This window comes from Scyliorhinus canicula, chromosome 9 (genome assembly GCF_902713615.1).
Source record: "Scyliorhinus canicula chromosome 9, sScyCan1.1, whole genome shotgun sequence".
Taxonomy (NCBI): Eukaryota; Metazoa; Chordata; class Chondrichthyes; order Carcharhiniformes; family Scyliorhinidae; genus Scyliorhinus; species Scyliorhinus canicula.
Genome location: NC_052154.1, coordinates 68,406,355 through 68,424,403, shown reverse-complemented (window position 1 = coordinate 68,424,403; position 18,049 = coordinate 68,406,355). Strand labels below are relative to the sequence as shown.

At 42.3% G+C, this 18,049-nt stretch overlaps 1 protein-coding gene across 4 annotated transcripts in view; it reads left to right on the top strand.

Annotated features, from left to right (window-relative positions):
- fhod1 (formin homology 2 domain containing 1) overlaps positions 1-18,049 on the top strand; it is a 483,544-nt gene that overhangs the window by 395,608 nt on the left and 69,887 nt on the right. For 2 of the 4 annotated variants that reach the window (XM_038806846.1, XM_038806845.1), the window contains exons 11-14: positions 8,374-8,478; positions 10,041-10,148; positions 16,113-16,160; positions 17,110-17,216. In XM_038806846.1, the coding sequence (XP_038662774.1) occupies positions 8,374-8,478; positions 10,041-10,148; positions 16,113-16,160; positions 17,110-17,216 (368 nt within the window). The remainder of the gene's footprint in view (positions 1-8,373; positions 8,479-10,040; positions 10,149-16,112; positions 16,161-17,109; positions 17,217-18,049) is intronic. The other 2 variants (XM_038806847.1, XM_038806848.1) reach the window with 2 other exon arrangements.

Here is an 18,049-nt window from a genome sequence, read left to right as displayed (position 1 = left end):
TTAAAGAGATGTACCATTTGACCCCTAGTTCACCAAGGTCCCAGATGTCCTGTTGCCGTTACTGCATTGTTATCAGCTCGCACTTCCTGCAACTCTCATGGGCGGAAATATCTTTAGCTGAAGAGCACAGGAACAAGTCTAACTAACAGGACACACTGTTAGATGCCCCCCTTTAAGTAAATTCTGGACCAATGGCATTCTCATTATGCCTCATTAGTACTTTAATCTCAGTGTAGCAGGGCTTATCTTCCTGAATGTTGTCCAAACACTGGCATTAATCAGACTTCTGCCCAATTTGTTGACTGTTTTCTGAAACACAGAAAGGAAAGTCTCTTTAATTTAACTTAATTGATTTCTTACTGCACAGAAGCTTCTTTTTCTGCCAATTCATTGGCACTGTGAAGTTTAATCAAAGTGTACTTAGTTGCCCTTTGATTCCCACTAACTGGTTCCTTTACAGTACATCCCCTGACTATTTATAGCATACGATGCACTGTTTGCTGGGCAATTGTGGCTAAGGACAGCAAGAATTTTCGAAGAACTGCCTTGTATTTCCTTGGGAAAATGTGGAATTTGTTCCTAAGCTAAATGCTTCCTTAAATACTTATTGAGTAATTTAACTTGTGCCCTCAGGCAGTAAACATTCTGTCACATTTGGGACTCAATTACTTTTTGTGTATTTATATTTTTTTAAAAGCTTGTATTGAAATATTTTGTAAAGAATACCACTTTTAATGGTAAAATAATTCCTGAGGCTCAAGTGACGATGACGTTCTGTTCTCATCATGTCCCCAGGTATACTTTACTTTTAGTGTAGCAAAGGTTATCTTATGAATGTTGTGCAACACACTGGCATTGATCAGAGTGCAAAGTATCTGACATAACCCCTTCCTTTTGGTTGTGCACACTTCCGTCATCCTACCTCATAACAGTGTGAAATCACGTACGCAAGCCTAATAGGATCGGAAAAGACATGAAGTTGAAAATCACAATGGTTATTCAGTGCTCAGAACTTTGAACTCCATGCGCAAGGGCTGGAATTTCTGTGTTGAACCGTATTTGAACCATATCATTCTCTGCTTCTATCCCAGCTAGATTTGTTACTGGCTGTTCTTCTGCAATGTTAATTGAGTCTGTGAATAACTTTTGGAAAAAAAAAAATTCTCTCCTTCCCCTCATGTGTTCATTCACTGGAGGAAATTCTGACTTTGTGATGGTGTAAAATTGGTGGCAGCAAATTGGCTGTCCATTTCACATAAAATGAGCAAGTGCTATTACCTGTTTGACACTTATCGGGGTCTACCTGACTGACTTTAATGGAAGATGTTCCATCAGTACGCAATATCAGTGGTAACTGGGTTATCTCAAAGCACTGTGTTGTGCAACAAAATTCATTCCATTCCCAAATTGGAAGCGAATGGGAAACTAATAATAATTAATAATCTTTATTGTCACAAGTAGGCTTACATTAACATTGCAATGAAGTTACTGTGAAAAGTCCCTAGTCGCCACATTCCGGCGCCTGTTTGGATACACAGAGGGAGAATTCAGATTGTCCAATTCACCTAACAGCACGTCTTTTGGGACTTGTGGGAGGAAACCGGAGCATCCGGAGGGAAACTCGCGCAGACACGTGGAGAACATGCAGACTCCACATAGATAGTGACCCAAGCCGGGAATCGATCCTGGGACTCTGGAGCTGTGAAGTAACAGTGCTAACCACTGTGCTACTGCGCTGCCCCCTAGGCATCTTGTGATTAATCTTTACAGTGACAATCACTGAGAAAGACACATGGATGGTTAGAAATCAATGAAAGCAAGCTAACGAGCTCCCTTATGTAGGTGGTTCAAAACATAGAGCTACTGCGGTGGACAGATATCTGATGTATGTTTAAAAAATGAACAATTCTGAAATGGTTGTGGAGCATGTCTCTTACTGATGAGTGATTTATTTTTTTAATCAGTAATTTGTCCCTGTTGCTTCTTCAGCTGCAGCGCAACGACAATTTCTATTTCCATTACAACTTTAACATAGCCAAATCATAAATCAAAGAAAGCTCCTACAAATAACAGTCAAATAACTGACCAAATTACCTGTTTTGGGTCTTGGTTGAGGGAAGAGTGTTGGCCAGGGCACCAGGAAAATCCCCTTGCTCTTTAAATGGTCCACTGCAAGGGCAGAAGGGGCCTTGTTCCAACACTCCTCCAGAAGGCAGTGCAGCACTCTCTCACAACTGTACTGAAATTATGTACCTGTCGCACACAGCTGCCAGTTAGGACCAGTCTTTCATCCAGAATCTTCCAACTTCTAAGAATTGCCTCAATCCTATTTTCTCTAGACTTCTCTAATGCCTGTTCATTGTCAGTGAGGAAAGAAATGTCACTCTGGTTTCCATCAACATTTGCTGAAAGAAGATATAGCAAACCAGTGTTCTTGTAATTTTGACTTGTACCTGTAGGGGGCTTGCAAATTTATTAATTTGACAGCTAGACAGATCACCAAAGGAAATAATTAACTTACTTTGAAAATTAGAAATGTTGTATGTTAATTAAAATGTGATCTTCGTAGTTTACGAAGGGAGAATTAGAGACTGAAGGTACAAAGGGTAACTTCAAACAAAATCATTCTAAAACTTCTGAAGGCAGATTAAATAGATAAGCTTGAGCCAGAGCTGGCACTAATAAATTGTCCTCACAAATTGACAGCAGGCCTGAACCCTCTGAGGTTAATTTATTGGGTATTTATTTGCAATATCAAACAAGGATTTTTATGGCCTAGTAAATAGAGTTCCATTTGTCTGATGTGGCTAAATCAGTTTTTAAATTGTTTTTCTACATAATTACCGAATACTGTTCTTATCAAAAACATTTCCACAGATAACAAACCAAAAGAATGTTATGGAAATGAAAACAGGGAAAACCATGTTCCTGTGACCTTATGTCCCACCTGAAACTAGGAGAACGATAGGAGAGAACCATGTTCCATCCTTTTGAAGTGAGTTATGAAGTATATTCAAAGGTGGTCTAGGATAGGCTCACTGGTTGGCTATCAACAGTAAACATGGGAAAGAAACATCCTGTGATTGAAGGAGCAGTTCCATGCCGAATCCACCATTCAGACTAACAATGGGCTAGACAGCTGGTTTGTAATTCAGAACAAGGCCAGCAGCGTGGGTTCAATTCCCGTACCAGCTTACCCAAACAGGCGCAGGATTGTGGCGACTAGGGGCTTTTCACAGTAGCTTCATACTTGTGACAATAAAAGGGTTATTATTATAATATCTGGTTGGCCAGCATTTTACAAACTGGCTCGAGGGGCCAGATAAAGGGCCTTCAAGGGTCACATTCGATCCTCCGGCTGCTCATTGGAAAGCCTGGTCAAGGTTATCGATCAGCTGCATAGTTAATCATGAGCGTTCTTGGTCCTGCCTGTTTGTTGTCAACTTTCAGCTTTGTCATAGATGTCGAATTAATGTATTGTCCACTTCAGTATCACAAAATAAGCATTTTTCATGAGATAGCACAATGGTCTGCGCATCAAAGAAAATGTTGTGAGCTTCGTTAAAGCAAAATAAAGATTTGCATTTCTGTAGCACCACAGGGTGGCATGGTGGCACAGTATTTGCCCTGCAGCCTCACAACGCCAAGGACCCTGGTTCAATTCCGGCTTTGGGTGATTGATAGTGTGGAGTTTTCACTTTCTTCCCATGTCTGTGTGAGTTTCTTCCAGGTGCTCCAGTTTCCTTCCATAATCCAAAAATGTGCAGGTTAGGTGGATTGGGTCACGGGGACAAGGTGGGAGAGTGCGCCCAGGTAGACTGCTAGGGCAGCACGGTAGCATAGTGGTTAGCATAAATGCTTCACAGCTCCAGGGTCCCAGGTTCGATTCCCGGCTGGGTCACTGTCTGTGCGGAGTCTGCATGTCCTCCCCGTGTGTGCGTGGGTTTCCTCCGGGTGCTCCGGTTTCCTCCCACAGTCCAAAGATGTGCGGGTTAGGTGGATTGGCCATGCTAAATTGTCCATAGTGTCCTAAAAAGTAAGGTTAAGGGGGGGTTGTTGGGTTACGGGTATAGGGTGGATACGTGGGTTTGAGTAGGGTGATCATTGCTCGGCACAACATCGAGGGCCGAAGGGCCTGTTCTGTGCTGTACTGTTCTATGTTCTATGTTCTAAGTGCTCTTTCAGAGGGTCGGTGCAGCCTCGATGGACCGAATGGATTCCTTCTGAACTTCAGGAATTCTATGGATCCATAACCTCAGGAGAGGCAAAATTATAGCCAATTAAGATCTTTTGAAGTGTGGTTAATGATGTAGTGTACTCCTAATTAAACTAATTTGCGGATGGCAAGGCCCCACAAACAGCAGTGAGATTATGACTTTTTTTTATGATGCTGCTTGGTGGATAAATATTGGTCAGGGCACCAGAACAAACTCGCATTCTCTTTTTCACAATGGTGTCATGGGATATTTTACATCCATCCAAGGGGACAGAAGTCATTTTTATATTTGGGTTACTTTTACGGCTTTAAAAAAAAATGTCAATCTTTAAATTTTTAATTGAATTGGTTTCTCTGAAATAGGAAATAGAATTCAATTAATTTCAAAAGGGGCAGAATCAGTGAGCTGTGGCACAATCATGGCGTGTTTTTACATTGAGTCAACTCATAAATTAGTATCAAGTTCGTACTTGTATGCTGATATGACGAGTAGCTGTATTTCCCATTTGTATCATGCATGATAATTTAGATGCGAAAGCATTAAGTGTTAACCTCAACCTCTCCGTCTGCATTCACTGTGTTATTCATTTCCTGTAGCCCAAGATTGTAGCAAGCAGACAAGCAGTCATCAAGTTTATGCAGACAGGTCAAATCCTCCCCATGACAAGCAGATACTTCCGTGGGAAAAATGTCAATGATTGGCTAACATTTCAACATAGTCATCATAGAAACTTGAAGGCAAACAGATTTTCTTTCCTTCAACTCTGATTAAAAATGTGGCCCTTTATTTAGATGTTTGCTTGATTCAGCAGCGAGTGCTTCTTACTAGAAGTCACTATTTTTCTGTTAACTCTACCCAGGATGGATGTGCAATGTTTTACACATTAATAGTATAAGAAAAAAAGACTTGCATTCAAATAGCACTTTTCATCTCGGAACAACCCAACGTTGTATGGGACAAGGTGCAAATAATGTGATCGAGGCCGACAGTGATGTTGACTGAAGCATAAATACTGACCAAAACACGAGAGAAATCCTCTGCACTTCTTCAAAGGGCAGATGGAATCTTGATTCATTGTCTTGTCTGAAAGACGGAACCTCTGGTATTATTGATGATATAACAGTCGAGACTATATTAATCCTTATAAAGCAATTAGGTGACCAATGTGGGTTTTTTTTGCAAAAGCAGCTGCACAATATGATTTATGGCGCAAATCCATCAGTATGATGTTTTTGTGAAAAGCTGACACTTAATTGACATTGTATGATGCACTGTAGGAGCTACATCTTGTGAGTAGGACATAGACTGTGCTATCACTGAGCCACAGCTGGCGCCTCAAAAGACTTGTGTAGTAACAGTTCAGCCCCATTCTGTTCATTTATGAGCTGTAATCATTACAAAACATGGGAGACAGTTCTCTTTTCCATATAGGGCGCAATCCAATTGTTACCCTGCGCCTGAAAGTTAGCTCGCCATGGCGCAGCGTGGTGATAAAAGCCAGGAGGCCCCGCTCCAGAGATCTACCCGCTCACAATGCCTCGTGAGATCTAACCCAATCTCGTGAGGCGTTGCAATATAAATTCCACCCATTGTGGGTGGGATTACCTTTTGGAAAATCTGCATATTAGAACCAAGAAAACAAAGAACATTACAGCAAAGAAACAGTCCCTTCCGCCCACCAAGCCAGCGTCAATCTGGATTCCTTATTTAGATTTACTATTATTGCCCAAACGATCTGTATCCCTACATTGCTCACCCATTCATGTGGCTATCAAGATACATCTTAAATGTTGCTATCATGTCTGTCTCCCCCACCTCTATTGAAAATGCATTCCAGGCACCCACCACCTTCTGCACATCTCTCCTAAACTTTCCCCATCTCACCTTGAACCTGTGCCCCCTTATAATTGAGTCTTCCACCCTGGGAAAAAGCTATTTAATATTCACCCTATCTGGGCCAGTTTTGTAGATCTCAATCAGATCGCCCCTCAGCCTCCATCTTTCCAATGAAAACAATCGGAGTATATGCAACCTCCCTTCATAGCTAACACCCTCCAGACCAGCAACATCCTGGTAAACCTTCTTTGCACTCTCTCCAAAGCCTCCACATCCTTCTGGTCATGTGGTGACCAGAACTGCACACAATATTCCAAATGTGGCCTAACTAAAGTTTTATACAACTGTAACATGATCCACCAACTCTTGTACTCAATGCCCCGGCCGATGAAGGCAGCATGCCGTATGCCTTCTTGACCACCTTATCCTCCTGCATTGCCACTTTCATGGAACTATGAACCTGAACACCCAGATCCCTCTGCATGTCAATGCTCCTAACGGTTCTGCCATTTACTGTATAATTCACACCTGAATATTATCTTCCAAAATGCATCACCTTGCATTTGTCCATATTGAACTTTGTAATGACTTAGGCCAGGCCTTTGAGATTGGCCAATTAGAATACGAGTTCCCTGATTAGTGGCCAATCAGGGAACCCCTTTCTGTGTAAATAAGGAATTCTGGTGACGGGACCTCTGCTTCCATGGACTTATTACGAACTTCATCTGCCATTTCTCTGCCCAACTCTCCAATCTATCTATATTCTGCTGTATTCTCTGGCAGTCCCTTTCACTATCTGCAACTCCACTTCTCTTAGTGTCATCTGCAAACTTGCTAATCAGACCATCTACATTTTCCTCCAGATCATATATATATATATGTATATATTACAAACAACAGTGGTCCCAGCACTGATCCATGTGGAACACCACTAGTTACAGATCCCCATTCATTAGAGTGAGACAGCTAGTCTCACCAAAAGGTTCAGCCAAAAGTCATCACGGGTGGCATATGGAGCCCAGTGGTGTCCAGTACAGAAAGTAAATGAGCAACAAACTATTATATAACCAACAGCCAGGCAACAGATACATTCCCCACTCCATCAAATGAGACAGCTTGGCTGGTTCCGCTCCACATCTGCTTTTAAAAATTCTTAACCATGCTCCATGAAGAATCCATGTTTTTTTTAAAAAAACTGATCTCTATCCAATACCATGGAGAACACCAAAGAATTTCACCTGGGTGTAATGAAGAAAGTTTGAGCCCATTAAACTGGGTGTTCTCTATGGACTAAACAGGCCTTTTAAGAGTTCAGCAGATTATTTGTACAAACGAGAAGATGAGCAAGATCTCCAGTGATTCACCACTGGTTCCTCATAATAATAATAATCTTTATTGTCACAAGTAGGTTTACATTGCAGTGAATTTACCGTGAAAAGGCCCTCGTCGCCACATTCCGGCACCTGTTCAGGTACACAGAGGGAGAATTCACCTAACTTGTGGGAGGAAACCGGAGCACCCGGAAGAAACCCACAGAGACCCAGACTCTGCACAGACAGTGACCCAAGCTGGGAATCGAACCTGGGACCTTGGCACTGTGAAGCAACAGTGCTAACCACTGTGCTTATAGTGAGATATTCGATAAAATTGAATTGAAATGCTCTTTGAAATGATCTCTGCTGGCCAAAAGATTAAAATGTGTTGAGACAGTGCTCTCAGCATTAGGAGGATGCAGCTTTTATCTTTGAGATTGGTCGGGTTTATTCAGTAGCAAGGTACACATGATGCTTACAGAGACAATAGGTTCAGAACTTGCGTGGAGTTTCTGTCCATTACTTTAAGCAGACAGAAAATCAGACATCTTCTGAGCTGTGATTTTTCTGATGATCCAATTTGTGCTGGGAGCACCCAAGCGCAAAATCCACCCTTGTATCTCATCAATCCTTTGAAGACTAAATCCTGTACTCTTTAAACTACCTTCACACTCATGGATTAAACAACAATTTCTTCTCTCATGCCTTGAAATTGATTTCACTATCGCTGATGTATAAAAGATTCTTCTTTGTAACTTCTGTACTACTTTTTGAAAGATAAATTACTTGCTTTAAGCTGTGTATTTTAATGCCTTCAGTCTGTATGAAATGCAGATTATTTGCAGTGTTGAAGTATATCACTTACTCATGCTTCTCATTGAGGAATTTAACAACTTTAGTGGCTTGCTAAGTATGCAGTCTGTATTAATATTGCACAACTTGTTGGATGACTTTCTTCAGCAGCTCTATGCCTACATCTTTTTCTTACATCTCTGGTCCTTTATTAGGGCTCCTTCCTACACCAGCTATTATGCAGCAACTTCTTTCACCTTTCCATCGAGAACTGGGCTTGCTAATCAAGCGTCAGACGAGAACTCGTTAAACCCCACCAGGTTTGTGCTACTTTTATATTGTCACCTCAAACATTCTCAGTGTCTCACTTGCAGCTAAAGATGGTGAGCTCAGGGTGATTTATGTGTTTTATGTTCCAAATGCGTAAGTGCCAGTAATAGGCTCACAGATTGATATTTAATTACTGGATTAACATTTCTCATAGAGTTAGGTACAATCACTGTTGAAACGGTTTCCTTCCTGTCGGGGAACACTTCAGCAGTCAAGGGCAATCAGCCTCTGAACTTCGGGTTAGTGTTCTCCAAAGCGGCCTTCAGGACGCACGACAGCACAAAATTGCCAAGGAGAAACTGATAGCCAAGTTCCACACACATGAGTACAGCCTCAACCGGGACCTTGGATTCATGTCTCACTACATTTAACCCCCACCATATGGCCTGGGCTTGCAAAATCCTGCCAACTGTCCTGGCTTCAGATAATTCACACCTCCTTTCACCTGTGAATATCCCTTTCTCCAGTTGCACAGTCTGGACCTGTAAAGGCTTATTAATCTGCAAAGACTCACATTCAAAGTATCATCTTGCGTCATTGGCTTTGTCTTTATATGTTGTATCTGTGTAACCTACCTCTTCACTCACTCGATGAAGGAGCTGCTCTCCGAAAGCTCGTGATTCCAAATAAACCTGTTGGACCTTAACCTGGTGTTGCAAGATTTCTTACTTTGCTCACCCCACTCCAACACTGGCATCTCCACATTATAATTTTTGTGGCCTGCATATTATTTCAGACATTGATTTTCTAAGTGCTGGGTCATAATATTTATTCTTTAAAATGTGCATCTGTCCAATTTAAGGCTCAATTATTTTTTTCACTCTGCTGTTTGTCATATTAGTCAGGTGACTGATAAATTCTATATATATATTGTATTGCAAGATTCTCATACCAATATTTAACAGTTATGGTGCATTCCGGTGTTTTTCTCCTGAAAATATTATAATACACTATGTTAAGGACAAATTTTAATAAAATTTATACACAGGCATTGATAGAAGCAGGGTGGGATTTTTCCACCTTCCACACCCTGTGGCATTTTACGGCAGTGGAGGAAGCTTGACATTGGCTGCTGGTCAGATCTTCTGGTCCCACCAATGTCTGAGGCATTTTGCCAGGCTCACCCGTGGGGAACCCACCACGGGGGGGAGGGGGGGGGGGGGGGGGGCGTGCGGTGGGACTGGGTGTGGGGGGGGGGGGGGGGGGGGGCGCGGTGGGACTGGCGGTGGTTTGCCTTCGGCAAGACTGGAAGATTCCAGAATTGCTTTCCTGCATCAGAGAAAAGTACTTCTCGACTTTCTTGCAACATCGCAGTGACTCAGAGTATATCAGCCTGGTACTTAAGTTTGGAAACTGTCAAGAAGTTGTTTAGTCTGCAGACGCTGCTGACATTGGCTTAATGATTGAATTTGGCAACACTAGGAGAGATCGGTGTGGGCCTTCTCTGTAAGAACGTTGGAAAATCTTAATGTGTTTTGTTGTCTTATTTTCAAGTTATCTTTGTTGTCTTTTTCAAGTTTTAAAAAAAAATTGATCTTCTATCTGTCCACAGCCTTGCTCCTAGAAAATTGTATTCTTCGTTCAGTAAGCCCGAGCTGCTAAACTCATCGACAGAGGAGACAACAATGAAAACAGGGCCTGGAGAAAAAAGTATTTTCAAGTAAGTCAGAGCAGTGTGAAGGGGTGACGGTTAAATTTGGATGTCTGTGTTTAGCGTATGAAAATTCATTTTGACAAAAGAAAAGAAGTGGAATAATTACAATAGTGGTGGAATTTTAATTATTCACAATATCATCATCCGTTAAACTGATTTCCTGGCATAATTGTAACTGGATAAAACCTTGTGTAAGATATTGTCCCATTGCAAAGCTTATATTTTTTTAATTTTTAAAAGTTCCGTCATGGGATGTGAGCATTGCTGGCTTGGCCATCACTTTTGTTGCCCATCCCTAATTGTCCAAGAAAAGGTGGTGGTGAGCTGTCTTCTTGAACAGCTGTAGTCCATGGGGTGCAGGTGCATCCACAGTGCTGTTATGGAGGGAGTTCCAGGATTTCGACCCAGTCACAGTGAAGGGACGGCGATATATTTCAAAGACAGGATGGTGAGTAGCTTGGAGAGAACTTCAAGTGGTGGTGTTCCCATGCATCTGCTGCCCTTGTCCTTCTTAGGTGGTAGAGCTTGAGGGTTTGGATGGTGCTGTCAAAAAGCCTTGGTGAGTTCCTGCAGTGCATCTTGTAAATGGTTCACACTGCTGCCACTATGCATCCAGTGGTGGAGGGAGTGAATGTTGAAGGTGATGGATTGGGTGCCAATCAAGGAGCTGCTTTATCCTGGATGGTGTCAAGCGTCTTGAGTGTCGTTTTGAGCTGCATTCAATCCAGGCAAGTGGAGAGTATTCTATCACACTCCTGACTTGTACCTTGTAGATGGTGGACAGGCATTGGAGAGTCAGGAGGTGAGTTACTCGCTGCAGAATTCCCAGCCTCTGACCTGGTCTTGTAGTCAAGGCATTTATACGGCTTGGTCAGTTTCTGTCAGTGGTAACCACAGCATGTCAAGGGGTGATGGCTAGGTTCTCACTTGTTCAAGATGGTCATTGCATGGAACTTGTGCAGTACAAACATTTGCCATGTAGCCCAAACCTGAATGTTGTCCAGGTCTTGCTGCATATGGGCACAACCTGCTTCAGTATCTGAGGAGTTATGAATGAATGCAAACATTGTGCAATCATCAGTGAACTTCCCCACTTCTGACCTTGTGATGGAGGGGATGTAATTGATGAAGCAGCTGAAGATGGTTGGGCCGGGGACACTACCTGAGAAACTCCTGCAGTGATGTCCTGGGCTGAGACGATCGACTTCCAACAACCATAACCATTTTCCTTTACGCTAACTGTGACATCAACATGTGGAGAGCTTTTCCCCTGGTTTCCATTGACTTCTGTTTAGATGGGCTCCTTGATGCAACTCTCAGTCAAATGCTTTCATGTCAAGGACAGTGACTCTCACCGTAGAATCATAGAATCCCTACAGTGCAGAAAGAAGCCAATTGGCCCATCGGGTCTGCACCGACCATCTGAAAGAGCACCCTACCTAGGCCCATTCCCCCGCCCCATCCCTCTAACCCGAATTCAGCTCTTTTGCACATATTTGGACTAAGGCCATAATGAGGTCAGGAGTATAGTGTTCCTAACAGAGTCCATACTGAACTTCAGTGAGCATGTTATTGCTGAGTAGGTGCCACTCAATAGTGCTGCTGCAACCCCTTCTGCCACTTTGCTGATGATTAGGGGAGACGGTGGCATAGTGGTATTGTCAGTGGACTAGTAATGCAGATACCCAGGCTAATGCTCTTGGGACCCGGGTTCAAATCCCGCCACGACAGATTGTGAAATATGAATTCAGTACAAAAACAAAATCTGGAATTAAAAGTCTAAGGATGACCATGAGATCATGTCGATTGTTGTAAAAACCCATTCGGTTCGCTAATGTCCTTTAGGGAAGGAAGTTTGCCATCCTTACCTGGTCTGGTCTACATGTGATTCCAGATCCACAGCAATGTGGTTGACTCTTAAAATGCCACTCAGTTCGAGGGAAATTAGGGATGGGCAGCAAATGCTGCCCTTGCCTGCGTTTGCCCATATCCCATGAATGAATGGGAAAAAAAAATTCAAAGTAGTCTGATGGGGCAGTAATTGGCTGGATTGGATTTGTCCTGCTTTTTGTGTACAGGGCATAATGGGCAATTTTCCATATTTGCCAGGTCGATGCCAGTGTTGTAGCTGTTCTGCAACAGCCTGACAAGGAGCACAGCAAGTTCTGGTGCACATGTCTTCAGTACTATTGCCAATTGTTGTTAGGATCCATAGCCTTTGCAGTATCTAGTGACTTCAGCCATTTCTTGATATCACGTGGAGTGAATCGAATGGAATTGGTCGAAGACTGGCATCTGTAATATTTCAGCCTTTTCTTTTGCACAGATCTCTCTGTTTGATGGTAGTACTGGAGTGGGGAGTATACTGGGCCGTGAGGTGAAAGATTGTGATGATACAATTCTGCTGATGATCAACAGCACCTCATGGATGCCCAGTTTTGAATTGCTAGATCTGTTAAAAATCCATCCCATTTAGTATAGTGGTAGTGCCACACAACACAATGGAGGGTACCCTCAATGTGAAGATGGGATTTTGTCTCCACAAGGTAATAATAATGATAATAATAATAATCTTTTATTGTCACAAGTATGAAGTTACTTTGAAAAGCCCCTGCAGTGATCACTCCTATCAATACTATCACAAACAGATGTATTTGTGACTGGTAGACTGGTGAGGATGAGGTCAAGTAGGCTTTTCTGCCTTGTTGGTTATCCACCTGCTGAAGTCCCAATGTAGCAGCATGCCCTTCAGGACTCGGCCAGCTGGATCAGTGGTGGTGCTACCGAGCCACTTCTGGCGATGGACATTGAAATGCCCCACCCAGACTACATTCTGCACCCTTGATACTGTCAGCGCCTCTGTCATAGCTCCTCCAGGTGATATTCAACATGGAAGAGTACTGATTCATTAGCTGAGGGAGCAATAGGTGGTAATCAGCAGGATGCTTATTTGCCCATGTTTTATCTGACGCCATGAGACTTCATGGGGTTCAGAGTCGACATTGAGAACTCCCAAGGGAACTCCCTCTCAACTGTATACCACCGTGCTGCCACATCTGGTGGGTTTGATCAGATGTAGGGACAGGATATACCCAGGGATGGTGATTGTAGTGACTGGGACATTGCCTGTAAGGTATGATTTTCTGAGTATGACCATATTTGGCTGATCTTTGACAAATCTGTGGGGCAGCTATCCTAATGTGGCTGAAGCCCACAGAGTAAGGGGTACTTCACACAGCCAACAGGGCTGGAATATCATTTCCAATGCCTAGGTCAATCACAATGATCTGTCTGGTTTCATTCACTTTTGTTGTCTTTGTACCAGTTTGATAAACTGAGTTAGGCTATTTCGGAGGGCATTTAAGAGTCATTCACATTGCTGTAAATCTGGATTTTCTTCCCTAAAGGACATTAGTGAACCAGATGGGTTTTTACGACAATTGACAATGGTTTCATGGGTACTGTCCCAAGAGCATTAGGTTGGGCCTCTAGATTACCAGTCCTGTGATATTACCACCACTCCAGTGCCTCGCCCCATTCATCTATTTTTCTGTAATAACTTTTCCTTTATTATTTGTATTGTACTAGCCTTCTCTCCATTAATACATTGTTATACCATGTGCTTGGGTCCAAAATTTAAAGCTTATCTATTATGCAGTAAAATTCCATAAATCATTGGAGGGAATAGTTCTGGTCAGTAAAGGTCATTGAGGCTGCACATGACATCTGGCGGCATGGAAACACAGTGGTTAGCACTGCCATTTCAGAACGCCAGGGATTCTGGCCTTGTATGACTGTGTGGTGTTTGCACATTCTCCCCGTGTCTGCATGGTTTCCTCCGGATGTTCCGGTTTCCTCCCACAGTCCAAAGTCCAAAGATGTGCAGGTTAGGTGGATTGGCCAAGATCAATGCGTGGGGCCACAGGGATGTGATGGGTGAGTGGGCCTATGTAGAGTGCTGTTTCAGAGGGTTAGTGCAGGCTCGATGGACCGAATAGTCTCCTGCTGCATAGTAGGCATTCTGTGAATCTATTCTGCACATTGATAACTTTGTTTGCCAACACTCCTGTAATATCTTGGTCTGCTTTACTTTGTAAGAGGAGCTACAAGTTATGCATTTGATTCCACACAACCTATTGTAAATGTTGTATTCTAATTTACCATTTAATCTGTAACTCCCAGTACTGTACAACCTTGTGATTCTTTTTCTCCACTTCAATGTAGTTCACGCCTAAGTGTACCCTGAAATGTTAACTTTAAATGTCATCATGACTCTCTTTGTATTTTTAAAGGTGGATTCAATTCTCAAAGAACCCTCAAAACTAATCTCACACTTGACTGATTTCTCTGTCCTTACTTTTGCCTTCAAATTATTGTATTTCATGCTAACCTTTCAAAGCTGTGAATCCACGATCCTTACAAACAAAAATCCAAACCATAATTTTCATTTATTTTTTTCTATATTCAATTGATGACATCATCCAATCTTGCAAAGTGGGAAACTCTTGATGGCTCCCATGTTGGGCAATAAAATAGCCCAAACAATTTATTGTCAGACAATTATTTTTGCATCATTTGGGTACCCCCTAAATACGACGCTGGGGAACCAGGAAGTTTTGGGTCAATATCTTGTGTATAATGAAGTAAGAGGGTAGGGGAGGTAAACGTATAAGTATCTCGATAAAGGTAAGGATTGAAGTCTTACATTGAACGTAAAACAAAGGTCATTTGCATTTTGCCAATGAACAGTTACAGTGGTAGGTAAACAAATAGTGTACAATTGCCACAATAGTTGTTGTGGATATACATCAGGGGTTGCATAGAAGCTTTCATTTAATGTTATAATGGTTCATTCATTAGCTGGGGCGGGCACACTGGTTAGCACTGCTGCCTCACAGCTCCAGGGTCCTGACTTCAATCCCAGCCTCGGGTGACTGTCTGTGTGGAGTTTGCACTTTCTCCTCGTGTCTGCGTGGGTTTCCTCCAGGTGCTCCAATTTTCTCCCACAGTCCAAAGATGTGCGGGTTAGGTCGATTGGCCATGCTAAATTGCCCCTTAGTGTCCAAAAGGTTAGATGGGGTTATGGGGATAGGATGGAGGCATGAGCTTAAGTAGGGTGCTCTTTCCAAGGGCTGGTGCAGACCCAATGGGCTGAATGACCTCCTTCTTCACTGTAAATTCTATGATTCTATGATTAGCTATATAAAACTGAAATTTAAAAATCTGTTTTTTTCCTAGCACCTCCTATGGAAATCGAATACTTTATGACTGTATATCCATTACCATTGTGCTCGGTAACCTAAACTGGCTCCTAGTTAAACAGGACATCCAATTTTAAAATTCCCATCCTTCCTTTCAAATCCCTCCATGGCCTTGCTCCCCCCTCCCTGTCTCTGTCATCTCCTCCAGCTCTGCAACCCCACCAAGGTCTCTGCATTCCTTTATAATTCAGGTCTCATGACCATTCCCAATTTTAATTGCACCATTGGCAGCCATGTTGGGCCCTACGTTCTGGCATTCCCTCCTTAAACCTCCCTGCCTCACTCCATCTCTTACCTCCTTTAAGACACTCCTAAAAAGCTACCTCTATAACCAAGCTTTTGGTCATCTGCCTGATTATCTCTGAATGTGTTTTGGTGTCTGTTGTGATTGTCCCTTTAAGGGCAACGCAGCGAAATAAAAGTAACCTGGCATGAGGACCAATTGGGACTGAGAGTGGGTAATCACCCCAGTGGGGTGGAGTCTTCTCTTAGGCATGTAGGGAACTAGGGCAGCCATGCTGGCTGCTGTACAACTTTTCTTATTAATAAATACATTTTATGTTTCTAATGAAGTCTCTGAAATTGCATCATTACTATGTCAAATTGTGTTTGTTAATGCTCATGTGAAGTGCCGTGGGACATTTTACAATGATACGGGCACAATATAAATACAGCTTGTTGTTGTACTGAAATTGATCCTTTTTCTCAGGGCTGAAAGAATTTCTATTAGGGATAAGCCAGTTCTGAGAAAGTATGAGTAAGTATTGGGTTCGGATTGGAAATTTTGACTGTATGATCTGTACTGGGTTTTCTTTGTGATCTTTCCTTTCTGCTCCAGGTCCTAGGTTCAGAGTCAAATTTTATTATAGGCCTGTACAAGCTGAGTGGATGTTGGGGCATTTGAGCTGATCCTCTTCCATTAGAATAATAGATACTCTCTTGATTGATGGCTGGTCAACTCTTCCTCTTAGTTAGAGTTTGGTGGTGCTTTGTATCTGATGAATCCAGTGACAATCCCTACATTGTGTAAAATAAAATCACATTTTTGGGCTTTTATTTAAAAAAAAAGTTCAGTTGTAATTAAACCAAGTTCCAATTCATGTTTAAAACTTGATTGTCAGTTTCTCACCTTGGATGAAATATTGTCAAACTGAACTTCCGTTCCTGTCTCAGCATTTTTTAAGAGACTGCAGGCGTTTAAGAGGTCAGACTGCTGCCCCAATGTACAAGTGCACTTATTTAAAAATTGACAGGCCTATGATAAGTGAAGTATCTTAAATTGGAATGATGCAATGGTGGTTGGGACATGGTGCTGGGCCGGGGGGGGGGGGGGGGTGAAGGGGGAAGGGAAGAGTGTGGCTGGGTTATCACCTTATTTTGGAAATTGAATGAAGTTTTCCTTCCATGAGATGAATTCTGAAGTTTGATCCGGATTGATTTTGGCTTTTTGGGGCTGATGCAGAAGTGATGAAGTGGGGACAATGCTTTAAAATTATAAAAATGAAGTATCGATGCAAAATGCTTTCAATTTGTGATGTCCACAAAAATTAAACTTTCCTGTGGAATGACTTGTTTTCTTAATTGCATGTTTGGTGTGGTGTGCTGTGGAATATCAGTTTGCTGGAACCTCTGTTGAGTCCAAATTGGTGGAATGGTTTTGGGGGTGCTTAATGTATGGTGCTGAGTTTCTGCTGCAACTCTTTCAGAAATCGCTTTTTAGAAAATCTCGTTGCAACGCAAAGAGAGAGAGATTTAAGCAAGTCAAGCTTTTCCAGAGATGTTGCCTCCATACCCACAGACCGACCCCCTGATGGTAAGTTATTCTTTTCTGCTCATTTGTACATGTTAGGAATGAAGAGGGCCATTCAGCCCATCATTATACATCCATCCAGAGCAACCCTACACTTTTCCCGTAACTGTGTCAATCTGTTACTTAAAACAATTTGTTACTTAAATCTCCAACTTGCTCAGAAGTCATTCCAAGCATTGATCATGCTTTTTAAGGGGCTGGTTTAGCACAGGGCTAAATAGCTGGCTTTTAAAGCAGACCAAGGCAGGTCAGCAGCGTGGGTTCAATTCCCGTATCAGCCTCCCCGAACAGGCACCGGAATGTGGCGACTAGGGGCTTTTCACAGTAACTTCATTTGAAGCCTACTTGTGACAATAACCAATTTTCATTTTCATTTCATTTCATTTTCATTTCATTTTCATTTCATTTCATTTCATTTCATTTCATTTTGCCCAGCTTTTAAGGTTAATTAGCAATCCTTTAGTATGGTACTTTATTAAATTCATTTTGGAAGTCCTCGGCATCATACAGTCTTCATATATTGGTTCATTTTACAACCTGTCGTACTGCTTCTGTTTCAGTTAATGTAGTATTCCAGGTTAATCTTTTCCCTGCTGTATTCTATCTGATGTACTTTGAGAATGTCACTTCTCAAATTGAGAATGTTAGCATCACTGCCTCATGGCGCAGAGGACCAGGTTCGATCCTGGCCCCAGGTCACTGTCTATGCGGAGTTTGCACATTCTCCCCGTGTCTGCGTGGGTCTCATCCCCACAACTCAAAAGATGTGCAGGGTAAGTGGATTGGTCATGCTAAATTGCCCCTTAACTGGGGGAGAAAAATATTAAATTTATTTT